The sequence below is a fragment of the Microcebus murinus genome, chromosome 8, assembly GCF_040939455.1.
Source record: "Microcebus murinus isolate Inina chromosome 8, M.murinus_Inina_mat1.0, whole genome shotgun sequence".
Lineage (NCBI taxonomy): Eukaryota > Metazoa > Chordata > Mammalia > Primates > Cheirogaleidae > Microcebus > Microcebus murinus.
In genome coordinates, this window is record NC_134111.1 from 89577792 (window position 1) to 89596831 (window position 19040).

Genomic DNA, 19040 nt, shown 5'->3' on the forward strand with positions numbered 1-19040 from the left:
CTATGTGGGGCGGGGCTCAGGTGCAGGCGCCGCCGGTTGTCCTCTTCGCTGCTCCGTAGTGACGGGGATTGTTGTGGTGTTGCAGAAATCCGGCCTTGGAACTGTGAACGTGCGTGCCGCTCGGCTCCCGGGACATTTGGTGCAGCTTCTGAGGGCGGGGGCGAGTTGACGCGGTTCAGTCTTTGCTTGTCGCTCGGGTAACGAAGAGCGGTCTGTTAGGCAACCTCAGTGATTTAAATTTTGTTGGCCTACATTTGGGAGTTGGATGTGCCCCATTCATTCTTTTATAGGCCGAGACTGGGGGTTTCAGAAAGCGGACTGGGGTCATGTATTTACTCCACAGCTGACTCCTGACCTCAGGTTGAGGGCCGAGGTGCCTTGCGGCATGGGGGAGACCAAATTAGGCGGGCGAGAGACGCGGTAGTAGGATCTCTCTTTGGGGTGCTGTTTGTTACCTCCTTTCTGCTCCAGGAGCTGCTTCTAAGTAATTTCTGATCAGCCATGTCGCCAGCTCCGGCTCCTGCGTCGGTCTCCCTGTTTGACCTCAGTGCAGATGCTCCAGTCCTTCAGGGCCTTAGCCTGGTGAGCCACGCGCCCCGGGAGGCTGTGGCCTCAGCTCTGCGTACTTCCCATCCAGGTATCCGGGAAGGTTTGGGTTGGACCATGAGGAACGTGACAAGACTCTTAGGAGCTAATTGCTCCACCACAGAACACATTCTTAATGGTATTCCCCAGATTAGGAGCCCACGTTGACTAATCTTTCTGCTGGATAAAATTTGTCTTAAATTCACTTAATCTCTGGGTAGTTTCCAGCAAAGCCCCTCAATCGTCTCCAAACAGGTCTTTTGCTTCCTCACATTAACACCATTGCCTTCAAAAACACTTCAGTAACAAATTTGTGATAGCATAAAAAAAAATAAAGAAAAAAGGATAGAAAATTATTTATTTAAAAAATTTTTAAAAAACACTTCAGAATTCCTAGATATAGTCTAAATTTAACTGGATTCCAATCAAATTGTTCCTCTTTGTTGAATATAAAACAATTTATTATTGGTTTTGTATAACTTCAGTTTGTGGCTACATGTTTTCTTGCACCTCTCTTTAGAAAAAAATGTGCACTGTAATGGGAAATGTAAACTTAAAAAAAAAAACGCATCTGGGAAGTTTTTCTAGAGTTAAATACACACACACACACACACACACATAAATATTTTGAGACAAAGTCTCACTCTGTTGCCCAGGCTAGAGTGTGATGGCCTCCGCCTACCTCATAGCAACCTCAAACTCCTGGGCTCAAGCGATCCTCCTGCCTCAGCCTCCTGAGTAGCTGTGACTATAGGCATGTGCCACCATGCCCAGCTAATTTTTTCTATATTTTAGTCGGCCAATTAATTTCTATTTTTTTTTAGTAGAGACGGGTTCTGGCTCTTGCTCCAGCTGGTTTTGAACTCCTGACCTTAAGTGATCTGCCCGAGTTGGCCTCCTAGAGTGCTAAGATTACAGGCATGACCCATCCTAGAGTTAAATATTTTAAACCTATCAGAAATTACTTTCCAAAGGATTCCTTTAAACAATCTCTTTGGCTAATTTAAATATAATATTCATATTCCTTTTACACACATCTTTTCAGAAGCATATTTATTGCAAAACGTGATTGCAGTACTATTTATTTCATGATTATTAGATTGTAAATTTCTCAAAGGCAAGGTCATGCCATCTCTTTCCTTTGTATTTTCCTCTGCTTTATATATCCGACCCTGAATATAATTCCAAGCACTGTGGATTTGGGCTCCCTTTCTGTCTCCAATTACTCTTCCATTATTTAGGTTCAGAGGAGAGGGAGAGCCCAGAAAGAAAACTACTCCAGGGTCCTATGGATATTTCAGAGAAGTTAAGCTGTTCAACCTGTGACCAGACCTTCCAAAACCGCCAGGAACAGGTAAAAAGCCAGAGTGCAGAGCTAGACATTAGTAGCAAAAGTGTAATGATGGGTAGGGAGAGGTAGACATTTCATTTGTCTCAAATTAATAAAGGTCTATGCTTTGACTGAGGCAGTTAGTGTTACCCGGTCATACTTCCTGGAATTCTATTACTTGTCTTGGTTAGTATACAAGGCCAGGGTGGGGCATATTTCTACTTTCTGCCTCCCTCTTTGTCTTTATACCAGAGGGAACATTATAAGCTTGACTGGCATCGGTTTAACCTAAAGCAACGTCTCAAGGACAAGCCTCTCTTGTCTGCCTTGGACTTTGAAAAGCAGAGCTCCACAGGTGAGAGGACATGAGGGTAGAAGGCCTTAGTTTAGTAGTTTAAGATCAAGGATGGAGTACTAGCTTGTGTATCTCATGTTGTCTTCAGGAGATCTTTCCAGCATCTCAGGATCAGAAGACTCAGACTCAGCCAGTGAGGAGGACTTAAAGACACTGGATGAGGAGAGGCCAGAATTTGAGAAGCTTTACCCACCGCAAGGCTCCTACCCTCATCGGGTTCTTTTCCAAAATGCCCACGGCCAGTTTCTTTATGCCTACCGCTGTGTCCTAGGCCCTCACCAGGCAAGTGACAGTACAGATTGTGTGGTCAACCCCAGCCTTTTGTACATTCAGCAAAGATTTCCCCTTAGCCCAGTCCATTTCTCACTATTTTCATTCCTTCCTGTTGAGTGTGGGTGTCACTCTTGACAACACCGTCTTGGATTGAAACTGACCTGAATCTTGGGAAGGTCAAGTGTAAAAGCATTAAGTTTAGAAATAGACCACTCTCTGTTTGAATTGTGGTTCTATGACTTCATCTTGACTACCTCTCCAAGCCTCAAATTTCTTTGCCAAATGGAAACAAGCCTCAGGGTGGTTGTATTAAATGTGTTAATATATATGCAGTACTTAGCACTGGCACTTGGTTTCTTGTTCTCAATGAATGCAACAGATAGAATGTTTTTGCTGCTTCTCTGTCATGCAGGTTCCACCAGTAGAGGCAGAACTGCTGCTACAGAACCTGCAAAGTGGAGGTCCCAGATACTGTGTAGTGCTCATGGCTGCAGCTGGGCACTTTGCTGGTGCAGTATTTCAAGGGTAAGAGGGTGCTGTATGGGGTAAGGATGGAGTGGATCCTATTAGCCTGGGAGCACCAGCTGGTCTCCAGTACTGAGTCTATGCTGTCTATAGAAGAGAAGTGGTGACACACAAAACCTTTCACCGCTACACCGTGCGTGCCAAGCGGGGCACAGCCCAAGGACTTCGGGATGCCCGAGGTAGGGCACCACGCTCTGCTGGAGCCAACCTGAGACGCTATAATGAAGTCACATTATATAAGGTGAGGTAGGCCTCCCAGATCTGGTAGTCCTCTAATCTGCACTTTTTTGCCTCTCAATTCAACTCATTAAATTTTGCAGTAGGGGCTGGGCGTGGTAGCTCACACTCTGGGAGGCCAAGGTGGGCGGATTGCTTAAGGTCAGGAGTTCAAAACCAGCCTGAGCAATACCCCATCTCTACTATAAAAAAATAGAAAGAAATTAATTGGCCAACTAATATATATATAGAAAAAATTAGCCGGGCATGGTGGCACATGCCTGTAGTCCCAGCTACTTGGGAGGCTGAGGCAGGAGAATTGCTTGAGCCCAGGAGTTTGAGGTTGCTGTGAGCTAGGCTGATGCCACGGCACTCACTCTCTAGCCTGGGCAACAAAGCGAGACTCTGTCTCAAAAAAAAAAATTTTTTTTTTGCAGTAGGGAGATTTTTTTTTTTTTTTTTTTTTTTTTTTTTTTTTTTTTGAGACAGAGTCTCGCTTTTGTTGCCTAGGCTAGAGTGAGTGCCGTGGCGTCAGCCTAGCTCACAGCAACCTCAAACTCCTGGGCTCAAGCGATCCTCCTGCCTCAGCCTCCCGAGTAGCTGGGACTACAGGCATTCGCCACCATGCTCGGCTGATTTATATATATATATATATTAGTTGGCCAATTAATTTCTTTCTATTTTTATGGTAGAGACGGGGTCTCACTCAGGCTGGTTTTGAACTCCTGACCTTGAGCAATCCGTCCGCCTAGGCCTCCCAGAGTGCTAGGATTACAGGCGTGAGCCACCGCGCCCGGCCAGTAGGGAGATTTTTGACTCCTGTATCCTTCCAATTTTCATTATTTCTGGGTAGACACAGGTAGAATAGGGATCCCAGGAGCCTTAGTCCTCTTTCTTTCTCCCTTTGTTTTATCTTCTACCTCCCACTTCCTACACATGATCTGTGGGCCACTTTTTGGTTGGAGATTTAAAAATAGTAAGTGAAGATATGCAGGGCTGAGTTGATCTCTTCTGTAGGATGTTCGTGATCTGCTGGCAGGGCCAGGCTGGGCTAAGGCGCTGGAGGAGACTGGGACAATACTGCTACGTGCTCCCCACTCTAGCCGGTCCTTGTTCTTTGGAGGCCATGGGGCACCCCTGCAAAGGGGGGATCCCCGACTTTGGGATATCCCCCTCGCCACCCGAAGACCCACCTTCCAAGAGCTACAGCGTGTGTTTCAAAAGTTGACAACCTTGTATATACATGGTGAGCCTTGGATCCAGATCCCCAGATTCCCTGGACCTTCCTATGCTCTCCAGCTTAAGCCTCAGTTCTCAGTTGTATACCCAGAGGGTTTTTTAGCCCTTGGACTGCTGCCCAATTACATCTTCATTGACAGAAATCTGAGCTGGCTTCTCCTCAGCTAAGTTTGAGAAAGGTCTTTTGTTTTATGGCAGGAGAAGACCCTCGGGAAGCAGTCAGATTACACTCACCTCAGACCCACTGGAAGACAGTGAGAGAGGAGAGGAAGACTACTGAGGAAGAAAGAAGAAAGGTCTCCAGTGATAAAAATGAGGCACTTGGGCAGAATGAGGAATCTCACAAACAGGGTTGAGTACTATCTAGCAATTGTCAAATCTATCTGGGTTTCTGTCCTAGAAATGCAGTGGCAAATTCCCTACTCTCATAACTGACCCATTTCCCTATTTATAGATGGGTCCCTATACAACACACACACCCAGTGTCTGTTTATAAAATGGGCTATGTTATAGCAATTACTGAGACATGTTTAATGATCTTTCCAGATCTCCTATTATCTCTTTAGTTCATGGATGTTCTCTCAGTACTTAGAAAAGTCCTAGCACAGAGTAGATCCATGTGTTGCATAGATCTCACATAGTTTATCTGTCTTTTATTGGATGCTGTGGTTTTGGGCTAAGGGCCACTTCCATGCTTTCCTCTATTGTGCATCATCCTAAGGCTGCTCACAGGGCGAGTCCTGGGACTTTTGTCTCTGCATATCTCCTTCAGGGCCTATCCTTGTCTATGCTGAGAGCCTGGAGTGGACTTAGCTCTTGATATGCTATTTTATCTGGATTACAAAATAAAAACGCTTAATTTCATTTCAGGATGATCTGGATTATCTCTTTATAGACAATTCTTATGTATCTGAGACAGCCCACATGCTTCCACCCTCTGCTAATTCCTTCGATGGATTTAACATGTCAGATACTCTCCTAGGTTCAGGGTCGGATGGAGAGGATGGCTTACAAGTAGAGTTGGAGCTAGTGGAGTTGACACTGGGGACCCTGGATCTTCGTGAGTTTGAGGTATTGCCCAAGCGAAAGAGGAAAAGAAGGAATAAGAAGGAGAGAAGCCGAGACCAAGAGGCTGGGGCACATATGACTCTTCTCCAGCAATCTCAAGAAGATGAGCCTTTCTCACAGTCAGCCCAGGCAGTTGCAGCCCCCTTGGGCCCTTCGCTGGATGAGTCTGAGGCCCCTGGTCAGCTAGAGCCCTGGGATGTGCTTCTAGCTGCTTGCCGAGCTGGAGATGTTGGAATGCTGAAGCTCCAGCTAGCTGCCAGCCCTGTAGACTCTGGAGTTATGTCTCTGCTCAGTGCCCCCTTGGGCTCTGGTGGCTTTACTCTCCTGCATGCAGCAGCCGCAGCTGGAAGAGGCTCAGTGGTTCGTCTGCTGCTGGAGGCAGGTGCTGACCCCACTGTGCAGTAAGTGAGGGTCCCCATCCTAAGACATTTTGGGTATAGACAGGATAATCTGGAGGCTCAAGTTGGCATTGGCTACTTAACAGTATTCCCTTGATCTGGTTGAGTGACGTTGGGAAAGGCAGGAGGCAAGTTGAACCCATTTTTTGGGTCTTTACACCTAGGGACTCCCGAGCCCGGCCACCTTATACTGTTGCAGCTGACAAATCAACACGTAACGAGTTCCGAAGATTCATGGAGAAGAATCCAGATGCCTATGATTATAACAAGGCTCAGGTCAGCTGGAAAAGGAAGAAGCAGAGTGGGAAGGCATTGTAGATCCTGGCTAGATCCTTCCTACCTCCTTGCAGTTTTACCAAGGATAGTTTGTGTGGGTCTTACTTAACACCTTCCTGAAATCCTCTAGGTGCCAGGGCCACTGACACCAGAAATGGAGGCCCGGCAGGCTATACGGAAAAGGGAGCAGAAGGCGGCTCGGCGGCGACGGGTGGAACAGCAGCGGGAGCAGCAGGAGCAGGAAAAACGGGAGCAAGAAGAACAACAGCGATTTGCCGCCCTCAGCGACAGAGAGAAGGTGAGGCTGGAGGTTCTCTTCCACAGCGAGGCTTCCTTAGAGGTCTGATCCCTTCCCCAGTATGCAGCTGTCACTTCCTGGGTATCCTGTTCACCACTGGGGCTTTGTCCTTAATGCAACTTCCTTTTCCCTCAGAGAGCTCTGGCTGCAGAGCGCCGACTCGCTGCCCAGTTGGGAGCCCCTTCCCCTCCAATCCCTGATGCTGCAGTCCTCAATGCTCAGTGTGGGCCAGGGTGAGTGACTGGGTGATCTATAATGTTGTAGGGAACATTTTGGGCAAATAGAATGAAGGCCTACACAGTATTCAGAAAGGTTGTTGAGATCTGAGATGTTCTGGGAACCTTTGGAGCAAAAACAGAAATGGCAGGAGGAGGCATGGGAAGGGCTTGGGTTGGAAAGTTTCTGGGGTACCTGTCCAGCCATTTTTCTTCCTCTTGTTCAGACGCTGCTGGAGTTGTGGGGCATCCCTCCAAGGCCTCATTCCCTTTCACTACCTCGACTTCCCGTTCTGCTCCACACGTTGCCTCCAGGATCATCGCCGTCAGGCAGGGAGGCCCTCTTCCTGATCTCTTACAGCTTCAGCTGGGGCCAACTCTAGGCCCTAAGAGGGCACATTCACACCAGCCCTAGTATTCTTCTTCCCCAAGAAACCAGAGAGTATTTGGAAGATTAGGGTGAATGACACTCAGGAACCAGGGCAAAGACAGGGCCACAGAGGTGTGTGGAGCTGGTACTGTCTTTGGAGCTTTAATCACAATAAAGCTTGGCAAGGAATCTGCACTTGTACTTACATTCAGAGGCATTCTGGCCTTTGGTTCCTTATGGTCACCGTGGCCAGCACCAAGGGATCCTGCCCACTCCATGTCCCAGATCTAAGGGCTGCCTTTCTTTCAGTGCCCACTTAACCGCATTGGTTCAGGGACACTTACTGTATCAGTTAAGAGGGAATAGATATATGTCTTATGCAAGGTGCTATTGAGGATAGGCTTATCTAAAAATTGGATTTGGAGCTGAGGAGGCACATTTTCTAGCTCCAGCACTGTGATTTTGTTGAGTGTTCCCCTAGGAAACAGCAGGGGTCTTGGCACGTAGAGGGTCTGCTGTGGCCCCCGTTTTGTCCAGTACCGGCCCAAGTTAAACCCATTGATCCAGACTTGGCCCTGAGGGGTGAGGGAGGGAGAGTGGGAAAAGAAAGAATCAGCTCTTTAGGGGGTAAAATCATCCCCTTTTGGGTTTCTAATTAGAGGATACTTTCTGCTTCCCCTTCCCACTGCCATTAGCATACCTTGGTCCATCCAGGTAGATAGAGAAATGTGTCCCCAATTGACCCTAAAATTGGAAACGTTGTAGAGTAGAAGGTGGGGCCAGAAGGAGCTTGAGGTTGTGTACTTTTTGGCAACTGGAGAGGAAACCACCACTTTACAAGGTTATCAATTTTCAGAGGGAACATCATCCACTTGATAAGCATTGTTTGCCCCAGAATGGGTGGCTCTAACAGGCCCTATAGGGAAGGCAAATGAAAAGTCACCATTCACTAAGCTCTAAGGCCAGACTATCCCTAATTAAGTCCTGGGATATAACTAAGCAAAGCTAGCTCACCTTGAAGTCACTGCTGTTAGACCCAAAACTGAGCCTCCCCATGTTCTCCACCAAAATATCCAGTCTGGCCCCCAGATTTCCCATCAAAAATACTTTATGTCTTATATTTCGTTCCAAAACACCCTGGAACACCTGTGGATAAGAGATAGGATATATGAAAGGAAGGGCACAGCATCTAGCTCTGAGTGGCCAAAGCATAGGTTAAAACCACATTAGGACACTTATTTGGAGAGCAAAGAGAATGTAGCCATCTGTCAGTTACCCATCCCTTCTGGAACTCTGTCCTTAAACTCTTCCTCATCCCAGCTATCCCTAGAACCTCTGCAAATGTGAGCAGGAAGATGGGAAAGGGGTATTAATATGGGGAACTTAAGGCTAAAGGGTGGTAGGGAAGGGAGGAAATTGGGGCCCACAGCCTGGAATTAGGTTCTCACCCCATCTACCATCACATAGGCACGGTCATGGAGTCCATTATTTGGCACCCAGAGTGGTGTTGGCTCAAAAACGGTATGGGTCAGATGGGTCCGATACAACATAAAGCCACGGTCCTGGGTGTGGAAGAATCAGTACTTGAGATAAACTGAGAGATATGCAAGGATACTGTCGGGAAGCTGGAGGGAACTTTTGGCTCCAGCTGTTGAGGGAGGTTGCCATTCCCACCAGACGTAGGTTTATGCCTTACCTGCTTGACAGCCTCAAAGGTCAGTGGCAAGACTGAGTGGATGGGCCCTCGGGGGCACAGCAGGTCTAGGAAAGCCAGCAAGTCCCCATCCTATTAGAATAAGGGGGAAGAATCAGAATAAGAGGAAGGTTTCTGGATAGAGGACAAGAGAGGATAGGCTATTTAGAAAATAAAAGGTTAATATCTGAGAAAAGATGGCGAGGAACTTACCAGACGCAGAGTCAAAGGTCCAAGCCTCATCTTGCGGCTAGGGGGAGGTAACGGTCCCAAGGGGACTTCCTGGAACTGAGCCCAAATTCTCTCAGGAGCCATAGGAGAACCACAGAAACAACACCTCTTCCAAGACCCTAGAGCAGGTTCTTAACCTGGGCCCCAGGGAAGGCTTCAGGGGTCATGAAGACCCTGTAATTTTGCACACACATGTAAATCCCACATAGTCCCCTGAGTGAGTGGGAAATGCTTCCATGGGATGCTCAGAGGGCTCTGTGGCCCAGACAACCACCACCAATTTATGGGATACCTTTATAACTTGGGGTCCCCCTTCCCCCAAATTAATAAAAGCCTTTGGAGCTTAACAAAGTGATAGAGCACCTTGCTGATGATATTTCGAAGCGCAAAAAGCTTAGGTGTGGGGTCCCCTGCTTCAGATATAGGTGCATCGTAGTCATAGCTGGTAGTAATTGGAAGGAAGCGTCCCTTCTCATCAGCACCTGAGGTTGAGCCAGTTTAATTAATTCAACATATCTTTTGGATGATAGGCACTAAGCAAAGAGCTTCATGCAGAGGGGGCAGTGGTAGCCACATTCACCTTCTAGACATTTTAATTCATCCAGCCCTTAGATTCTAATTCTTTGTATCCTCCCTGCTTCTGCCCCAGGGACCATCTAGACTCACCATTCCAGTATCCAAAGTTGGTACCACCATGAAACATGTACCTGAAGTGGGAGAGGGTGGGGGGGAAGGTAAAAGCTAACTCATTGAATCTTAACGTTCATCCCCAACTCCCAGTTACAGATTTGGCCCCAGTGTCTTCAGTTACATGTTCACACTGGCTCCCAACTTGAGCATGTTCTCTAGTCCTTTGGTTACAGCTGGAACGGACCGGGTAGAATGATTCTGGCCCCAATAATCCAGCCAGCCTGTATAGTACTCAGAGTTCACCTAGAGTGTGAGGTGAAAGGAGCCGTGAATGAGATGGGGACTGAGCTGGACCCATTCCCATCCCTGACTCTTGCTTTGATTCCCCTCCCCTCTGGCCCCTCACCAATGGTCCACGGGGTTGATAATGCCGAAGCAGGGTAAAGATTTTGGTCATGTTGTCAGCTGCAGAAAGGATGCAAAGGAAAAAGATAAATATAGAAGAGATGTGCCTTCCCCAGACTCCACTCCTAACCCTTGCTTTGGAGACCTGGGCCAAAATCTACAGTGGTATAGAGTCCCTGGAGAGAGCCACATCTGAGTCCTTCAGGCCCATCTGTGGTGAAGAGCAAGATCTTATCTCCTAGTAGTGCACGGAAGAGCCCAGCCAGGTGCTTCATGTAGGTGAAGTCACAGGACCTGTAGCTACCATATTCATTCTCCACCTGCCAGGGGGAAGGAAAAGCGGAGCCCAATTATGAGGTAGAGGTCAAGGACCCCTTGTACCTCCTTCCCCTTGCCCATTCAACTTCCCCCTTGTACCTGAATGCTAATGATATTGCCCCCATTGTGGTAGAGCCATGGATATATCTTGGGCAGCAAGACCTTGAACCAGGCGTCCACTGCAGTAAGGAAGTCTAAAGGAAATAGCAGTGCTCTGCACATTAGGGGTTGCCACCACCAGCACAGCCCCCACCCCTAGCATCCTTGCTAGTGACTTAAGTGCTGCCCATACTCTAGGCTGCAGTTACTCACAACTAAATCTGGGAAATAGTGACTCTTGTCAGAAGAAACTCTCAACCCTAAGCACTTATATATATGCATGTCAATGAAATTTGAACACAGGAAACTTTAGTGTTTTCTTAAAAATAAATGTGGGAAAAACGTTAAACACACAGCGGAGAGCTATTATTATATAATCAACTCATATCTGAGATTGCTATAGCAGGGGAATTCACAGAAATGTAGACTGTCTGACCTGTACCCTGATGTAACTGACAGTGCAGGTAATTTAAGTCATCAACCAAAAGATCATCACAAAGTTTGCACATCCCTATCTGAAATCTGAAATGCTCCAAAATCTGAAACTTTTTTTTTTTTTTTTTTTTGAGACAGAGTCTCGCTTGTTGACCAGGCTAGAGTGAGTACCATGGCGTCAGCCTAGCTCACAGCAACCTCAAACTCCTGGCCTCAAGCAATCCTTCTGCCTCAGCCTCCCGAGTAGCTGGGACTACAGGCATGCGCCACCATGCCCGGCTAATTTTATATATATATTAGTTGGCCAATTAATTTCTTTCTATTTATAGTAGAGACGGGGTCTTGCTCTTACTCAGGCTGGTTTCGAAACTCCTGACCTCGAGCAATCTGCCTGCCTCAGCCTCCCAGAGTGCTAGGATTACAGGCGTGAGCCACCGCGCCCGGCTCAAAATCTGAAACTTTTGAGTATTGATATGATGCCACAAGTGCACAATTCCACATTTGACTATTTGCTTTCTGATAGCTTAATGTACATACTTTGTTTTATGCATGAGGTTATTAAAATATTATATAAAATTACCTTCAGGCTGTGTGTATAAGGTGTATATGAAACATAAATGTATTTTGTGTTTAGACTTGGGTCCCATCCCCAAGATATCTCATTAGGTATATGCAAATATTCCAAAACCTGAAATTGGGTACATTTCTGGTCCCAAGCATTTTCAGATAAGGGATACCCAACCTGTATTATATATCATGACTTAAATTCTCAGCTCCTTGTGATTTTTGTGATTCACCCTCGGGGTTATCATGCATGTTACTACCTCTGCCTGACACTTTCTCTCCCTCTCCTTTACCCAGCCGACTCCAATTCATGCTTCAATTCTTTTGTCTTACTTCTTCATGAAAACTTCTGATAGCCCAGATTAGGATAGATTCCCCCCATTAGACAGTTTTACATTGTCTCATACTTCTCTTTTAAATACTTAACAAATTATAATTGAGCATTTATTTCTGTAATTTTTTCAAGTTGATTTCCCCCACTAGTGAGCAGGAGTCTTGTCTGTCAGGTTAATTTGTTGCATCGCTATAGTTAAGGGCACAGCCTAGCAGACAAAAGACTTTTAAAGGTGGATTCAATGAAAGATATTTGGGGGGGGGGGGTTAATTCTTAAAATATTTGATTCCTTTACATTTTATGTTCTGTATAAAGAAGGGCCTTTGCTTTACTGCCTGTTCTAATCCAAGCATACACTAAATCACATTCATTCATTCAACAAATATTTATGGGTGCTGACCATTCACCAAATACTGTTCTAGGTCGTAGGGATGTTAGAAGTGAATAAAGCAGACCAAAAAGTCTGCCCTTGTGTAATTTCCTTTCTAGTGAGGGAGGCAGATAATAAATTAAGTAAATCAGGTGAAATACATAGTGTATTAGTGCCAAGGAGAAAAAACAAAGCAGAAAAGGAAGACAGACATACAATGGTGGGGAAGGGAAGCTTAAAATTTAGAGAGAGTGGCCAAGTCCTCACTGAGGTGATTTCTTCAGGAAGACTGAGGAAGCACCACATGCAAAGGCCTCAAAGCCCAAGGCCTGGTGGGTTTGAAAAACAGCAATGAGGCCAGTGTGGCTGGAGTTGAGTAAACAAGGGGGAGAAAAGTGGATGCCAGGGAAGTGACTGGGATCAATTATGTAGGACCTAGTGGACCATTTTAAGGAATTCATGGTTCACATTCTGAATGAAATGAGCACCTATTAGGTTTAAGCAGGGAAATGACATGATCTGAGATGTATATTTAAACTTAAGCTTTAAGAAGATCACAAGTGAGAATAGACTATATGGAGGAGAGGGCAAACAAGGGAAACCAGTTAGGAAGCTGTTAAAATAAGCCAGCTGAGAGAGATCATTTGGACCAGGGTAGTAGAAGTGAGCGTGATACAAAGTAGTTAAATTCAATGTTTGTGAGGGTAAAGCTGACAGGATTTTCTGATGGATCGAATGTGGGGTGTGAGAGAGTCAGGCGTGAAGGTTATACCATAGTACTTAGCCTGCCCAGTTGGAAAACAGAGTTGTCATTAAGTGAGATGGGAAGACTGAAGGAACAGCTGATTTGGGAGGCAATGCCAGGAGCCTAGTTGTATCATTATACCTTTTATTTGTCCAAATGGAGAAGTAAGCAGCTGGATATATGTGTTTGGAAGTCAAGGGAAATATCCTGGCTAGAGATACATATTTCAGGGTCATTGGCTATTAGATGGAATTTAAATTCCACCATGTGAATGGATGAGACCACCTAGGGAATGAAAATACACAGAAGTGTCCAAGGACTGAGCCCTGATACACTCTAGCATTTAGTGGAAAGGAAAATAGAGAACCAGAAAGAGACTGAGAAAGAGTGGTCAGAAAGATTGAGAGCAGGGGCAGGGACCAGATAAGTAAGGTATCATGGAAGCCAAAAGGAGAGTATATTTCAAAGGGCAGTGTGACTAGCTGTGTCAAATGCTGCTGATTGGCCAACAGGATGAGGCCTGGGAGATCACCATGGATTTAGCAGTGTAGAGGTCATTGGTGGTCTTAAGCAAGTGAGACTCTGTCTCAAAAAAAAAAAACAAAAAAAAAAACCCAGAGACTGCATGTTGGTGTTCCATAAATACTTCATCATTTTATTATTATTATTATTATTATTATTATTTTGAGACAGAGTCTCACTCTCTTGCCCGGGCTATAGTGCCGTGGTGTCAGCCTAGCTCACAGCAACCTCAAACTCCTGGGCTCATGCAATCCTCCTGCCTCAGCCTCCCGACTAGCTGGGACTACAGGTATGCACCACCATGCCCAGCTAATTTTTTCTATATATTTTTAGTTGGCCAATTAATTTAGTTTTATTTTTAGTAGAGACGGGGTCTCGCTTTTGCTCAGGCTGGTTTTGAATTCCTGACCTTGAGCAGTACTCCTGCTTCGGCTTCCCAGAGTGCTAGGATTACAGGTGTGAGCCACCGCACCAGGCCCATTTTATTATTTTTAATTAAAAAAATTTTTTTAGAGATAGGGTCTCGCTCTGTCACCCAGGCTGCAGTAGAGTAGAGCAATCTTAACTCAGTGCAGCCTTGAACTCCCAGGGTCAAATGATCCTCCTCTCTCAGCCTCTTGGTGGCTGGGACTACAGGTATGTGCCATCATACCCAGCTAAATTTTTCTTATTTTTTTGTAGAGATGGGGTCTCGATATTTTGCTTAGGCTGGTCTCAAACTCCTGGCCTCAAGCAATCCTCCCACCTCAGCCTCCCAAAGTGCTGGGATTACAGGCATGAGCCATTATGCCCAGCTCATGTTATCATTTTTAATGTATTTCATAGTCACATGAGTCTGGGAAATACTAATGGGCATAAAGCTCTCCAGCACCTGGAGAATCCCTAGATATAAGGCATTTTGTCAGAATGATCTTTAAAAAGGTATAAATCAGATAAAATTATTCCCTTGCTCTAATGACTTCCTATTTGCACCTGAAATGAAACCCCAACTCATTGAAATATTAGGCATCCTCAGAGCTTAATCTTAAATCCTCTTTTCTTTCTCTACACTCTTTCCCCAGATGATGTCTCAGTATTCATGGATTTAAATGCCATCTTTAGACTTGATGACTTCCAAATTTATATCTCTAGCTCAGACTGCTCCACACTCACACATCCTGTTGCTTACTTAATATCCTCACTTGAGTGTGACATGATAGAAATGTAACAAGGAGAACAAAATTGCTTTTTCCCCCAAAAGTGTTCATATGCCACCCCTGGTCTTAACTGGCCAGAAACTTGATTCCTTTCTTTCCTGACTGTACCCACACCACCCCAATGCCTCCACTTCTAATCAAAATCTATTAACAAGTCCTGGTGATTTTTTTTTTTTTTTTTTTTTTGAGATAGGGTCTCCTTCTCTTGCCCAGGCTAGAATGCAGTGGCACAATCATAGTTCACTGTGACCTCAAACTCCTGGGTTTAAGCGATCCTCCTGCCTCAGCCTCCCAAGGGGCTAGGGTTATAGATATGTGCCACCTGCCTGGTTAATTTTTAAATTTTTTGTAGAGACAGCATCTCAAGTTGTTGCCCAGGCTGGTCTCAAACTCCTAGACTCAAGCGATCCTCCCACCTTAGCCTCTCAAGGTGCTGGGATTACAGGCATGAGCCACTGCGCCAAGCCAAGTCCTGGTGATTATTATCTCCAGACCATATCTGAATTCTGCCCTCTTCTTTCTGTTTCCACCAGCATCACCTTAGTCCAGGCATCATCATCTCTGTCCTCAGCTATAGTAATAGTCTCCCAATTAGTTTCTCTACTTCCACCCTTTTTCCCCTCAATCCATTCTCCACATCCAGGCTAATGTAATATTAAAACAGATCAGATTATATCATATCTCTGATAAAATTTTTTCAGTGCCTTTCTACTGAGAATAAAATGCAAATGAAATGCAAATAAAATGCAAGTCTCTTCCAATAGCCTACCACACCAACTGTCTCTACCTCATCTCCAATTTCATGTCACATTACTTTCTCCCTTACCCACTATGCTCCAGCCATGCTGTTCCACTTTCAGTTCCTCAGTTATGCTATGTTCTTTCCCATCTCTGAGAGCCTTAGAATATACTGTTCCTTCCACCAGGAACCTTCTTGCCTCACTCTTTACATGACCAGCGCTTTCCCTTCCCAAGAAGTCAACTCAAATGTCACCTTCTTAGAAAAGCCTTTTTTTTTTTTTTAACTCTCCTAAATTCAACCTTGAAGAAAAGCCTTTCTGACCACTCTACCCCAAAGAGGCCCTTTCTGTTATTCACTATCTCAACTCCTTGTTTATTTTCTTTAACAGTATAATATTTTTACAGCTTGCAATAATCTTATTTATAGGGTTTTTTGTTTTTTAAAAAACTGGTCTCTCCAGAGGATTCAAGCAACAACAACAAAAAAAACTGGTCTCTTCCACTCTAAGTTTCATTGCAGGTTTGTCTAGTGCCCCAGTTTCAGTTTCTAGCATCCTGCTGTGCACAAAGTAAACACTCATAAAATATTTGAATAATGATCTCCAATTTGGGAATGGTCTCTTCTGTTTTTGGCACCCAAATGGCCCATTTTGTTGTTTGCTTTTTTTCTGGGTTAAATCTTTTATCTCAACTCACCTGGATCTGAGGTTCTTAGACGAATTTTAGGTTTTCGAAGCAACCAGGATGGGAGACCCCCCTGAGACAAACATAAAGACAACAAAGAAGTATGTAGGTTTTGTTGCTTTGGTGTTAGCCACTTAAGAAGGGAGGCAGTTGAGTATAGTGCTGGAAATGGCCCTAGAATATGGGCAGATGTGAGTAGTCTAGGAACTGTACACAGCTTTTGTTCTGTCCTAGCTAACTCACCATCTCCCACTCTGCACAGATGTAAGGTCCGGGTCTCAGTATGACCAACAGTTTCACTCTAGCTGCCTCTTGCAGAAAAGCAGTGAGGTCCCGGCTGCCATTAAAGTTATAGACCCCAGGCTGTTGTTCATGGTAGTTCCAGGGCACATAACTGAGAAAGGAAGAGGTTAACAGTGCCCAAGGTAGGGAGATGCCAGGAAGGCCTAAGGGTCAGGCCTTGCATGGAATCTCCAGGACACATTTGGGAGGTCATGACCAACCCTTTCCCACCTTGGCCTAGGAACCCTGGAGCTCAAAGCCCTCTTCAAACCGAGCCAATCTTCCTGTCCCGACTCCCTTCCTAAGGGGGAAGTAGGAAGAATAAATTCCACCCTTCCATGGCTCTCGTGAGCACTTCTTACAACTGAACGGCGTTGAGGCCGCTCAATCGCATCTTCAAAAGCCGGTCTGCCCAGAGCACCCGCGGTACCCGGAAGTAGTGCAGGCTGCCAGACACGTAGCGGAAAGGAACGCCGTCCAGGAGGAACCTGTCATTATCCGGATCCACTACGAACGACCGAGTGTCTGCCTGCAAAGGGAAAGCAGCAAAATCTGCAGTGAGGCTCAGCGTCTGCCCAAAGCAGAGGAGATGGAACTAGCCTTCCCGGTTGTTTTGTTGTTGACTGTTGTAGGGTGGGATCTGATCCCACCCTACCTCTCTCAGGCTGCCGGTTCCACCCTTTTATCTTACCTGGGGCAGCAGCAGTGTCAGGAGCGACAGCAGCAAGGAGGGAAAGCAGGGCAGCTTCTCCGGAGCCATGGCGCTTACTGGGCTCCTCTAGTCTGAGACGCCGTCTGACCATCACGTGTTGGATTCCTGGGAGGGAACCTCAGCGAGCAAGGGGGCGGAGACCACCTCAAGTTGCCAGGCGGTTAGCCTGGACTTTGTCTCCAGCCTGCAGCCACCCGCTACTTCATTAGTTTGTAAAATCCTCTACATCTTGCTACTCAAAGTGCAATTCAGGAACCAGCTTCATCAGTGTTACCTGGGAGCTTGTTAGAAATGCAGAATCTCAGATCCTACCTCAGACGTATAGAATCAGAATTTGTATTTTAACAAGATACCCAGGCTATCCTAAGCACATACAAGATTGAGAAGCACTGCTATACTAGACTGAGCTCCCTGAGGGCACGGAGTACCTTGTCCATCTTGAGCACAGGGCCTGGCACATAGCAAATTAAATCTAGGTGAATGAATGTCAGAACCAAGGGGCAAAAACAGGTTCAGAACTAAGGGAAACCATGGGAAAATCTTGATGGTGATTGGGGGTGTGGAAAGGAGAACCAGGTTACAAGACAGAACTTTTTCCTAGAGAGCCCTGTTTCAGCAAAAGAGCCCATCCTGACGATTCTATCTTTTTTGGAAGCGCACCCTTCTACTTATCCCTGCCTGCCGAGACAAGAGATGTCAAGGACAACTGCTTGGTGCCAAGGCTACGGAATTTGTGAACTTTCATTTCTCCTGCCTTCACAGTCTGAAGCTTGCGATATAAAGATTAGGGTAATAATAATTATTACTGTTTATTGACACTTACTGAAGGCTATGTGTCAGATATTGTGCTAAGCACTTTATATCTCATTTAATCTTCAAACAACTCCATGAAGTAGACAATTATCATTCCCATTTTACAGATAAGTAAACTGAAGGAGAGAAACATTAAGTAGCCTGTCCAAGGTAACAGAACTACTTTAGTAGAGCTGGGATTTGAACTAGTCAGTCTGGCCTCATGGTTAATGCATTTAACCTCAGATGCTATGATACCTATTTTACAGCTATGAAAAGTGACGGACAGCCAGGTGAGGTGGCTCACGCCTATAATCCTAGCACTGGGAGGCCGAGGCAGGCGGATCGCTCAAAGTCAGGAGTTCGAAACCAGCCTGAGCTAGACCCCATCTCTACCAAAAATAGAAAGAAATTAATTGACCAACTTAAAAAAAAAAAAAAAAATATATATATATATATATGCCGGGCATGGTGGTGCGTGCCTGTAGTCCCAGCTACTCGGGAGGCTGAGACAGGAGGATCGATTTAGCCCAGGAGATTGAGGTTGCTGTGAGCTAGACTGATGCCACAGCACTCATTCTAGCCTGGGCAACAAAGTGAGACTCTGTGTCAAAAAAAGAAAAAAAAAAAAGTGAGGATGAGAGAGGTTAAGTAACTTGCCCAAGTCACACAGCTGCTAGGCTCTTAAGACCAAATTTAGAAACTAGCAGTCTGGTTCAAGAGCCTGAGCTCTTAATCACTGAGACTAGGGGTAGGGGGATACAGGCCAGAGCCCAGAAGATTGTTAGGGATCAGAGCTCCAGGAGTCCAGGCCTCCAGCACCCGCCCCTCCCTGGAACCCCCTCGGGGATGAACTGTAGTCGGCTGCTTTCTGGTCCCAGCGCGCCGGAGGTACGAGGCCTCCTACCTCCGACTTTGGGAGATGGAGGTCCTGGGGGCCTCGGGCCGGCGCCGGCTTTGCTCCCCTTTGGCACAGGTGCCTGCGTCTTGACCCCTACTGAAGGCCAACTAGGGAACCCTCACCCGGGTCCTGGGACCCGTCCTCCCCCAGGCCTAGCCCGCCCCCGGCCTCTCAGCTCCGCGCCCCTGCATCGTCAGGGTGCGCAGCGGTTGCTAGGATACCACGGGCCGTTACGACG

General features: G+C 46.1%; 2 protein-coding genes across 4 annotated transcripts; one reads left to right on the forward strand and one right to left on the reverse strand.

Moving 5' to 3' along the window:
* Positions 1–7337, forward strand: ANKZF1 (ankyrin repeat and zinc finger peptidyl tRNA hydrolase 1). Of its 2 annotated transcripts, XM_012740193.3 has the most exons (14): positions 1–109; positions 472–637; positions 1827–1939; positions 2168–2270; positions 2359–2552; positions 2956–3068; positions 3162–3309; positions 4302–4530; positions 4722–4874; positions 5506–5992; positions 6154–6265; positions 6396–6563; positions 6699–6796; positions 7006–7337. In XM_012740193.3, the coding sequence occupies exons 2-14, from the start codon at positions 502–504 to the stop codon at positions 7127–7129; spliced, it is 2178 nt and encodes a 725-aa protein (XP_012595647.2). In that variant the 5' UTR covers positions 1–109; positions 472–501; the 3' UTR covers positions 7130–7337. The 2 variants fall into 2 exon arrangements, with proteins under 2 accessions (XP_012595647.2, XP_075862078.1); XM_076005963.1 differs by having other exon boundaries at positions 4–637.
* On the reverse strand, positions 7286–19010 carry GLB1L (galactosidase beta 1 like). 2 transcript variants are annotated; one of them, XM_012740196.3, is made up of 17 exons: positions 18809–19010; positions 17089–17214; positions 16760–16926; positions 16359–16509; positions 16128–16188; positions 10525–10619; positions 10253–10427; positions 10109–10167; positions 9884–10005; positions 9739–9779; positions 9436–9554; positions 9055–9129; positions 8845–8934; positions 8597–8710; positions 8163–8294; positions 7849–8064; positions 7286–7723 (listed from the first exon to the last, which is right to left on the reverse strand). In XM_012740196.3, exons 2-17 carry the CDS (start codon positions 17155–17157, stop codon positions 7454–7456), a joined length of 1956 nt encoding a protein of 651 aa, XP_012595650.1. In that variant the 5' UTR covers positions 17158–17214; positions 18809–19010; the 3' UTR covers positions 7286–7453. The 2 variants fall into 2 exon arrangements, with proteins under 2 accessions (XP_012595650.1, XP_075862079.1); XM_076005964.1 differs by lacking the exon at positions 18809–19010 and having other exon boundaries at positions 17089–17322.
* Positions 19011–19040: the final 30 nt, after the last annotated feature.

What these genes read in the sequence shown, in the direction of transcription:
- ANKZF1 (XM_012740193.3), top strand. Translation starts at nt 502, where the DNA reads ATGTCGCCAGCTCCGGCTCCTGCGTCGGTCTCCCTGTTTGACCTCAGT. An exon ending in TGAAAAGCAGAGCTCCACAG is followed by an intron (nt 2,271 to 2,358) that starts GTGAGAGGACAT and finishes TGTTGTCTTCAG; the next exon opens with GAGATCTTTCCAGCATCTCA. An exon ending in GTGTCCTAGGCCCTCACCAG is followed by an intron (nt 2,553 to 2,955) that starts GCAAGTGACAGT and finishes TCTGTCATGCAG; the next exon opens with GTTCCACCAGTAGAGGCAGA.
- GLB1L (XM_012740196.3), bottom strand. Translation starts at nt 17,157, where the DNA reads ATGGCTCCGGAGAAGCTGCCCTGCTTTCCCTCCTTGCTGCTGTCGCTC. An exon ending in TGACACTGCTGCTGCCCCAG is followed by an intron (nt 16,927 to 17,088) that starts GTAAGATAAAAG and finishes TTCCCTTTGCAG; the next exon opens with GCAGACACTCGGTCGTTCGT. An exon ending in ATCTACCTGGATGGACCAAG is followed by an intron (nt 7,724 to 7,848) that starts GTATGCTAATGG and finishes CTCACCCCTCAG; the next exon opens with GGCCAAGTCTGGATCAATGG.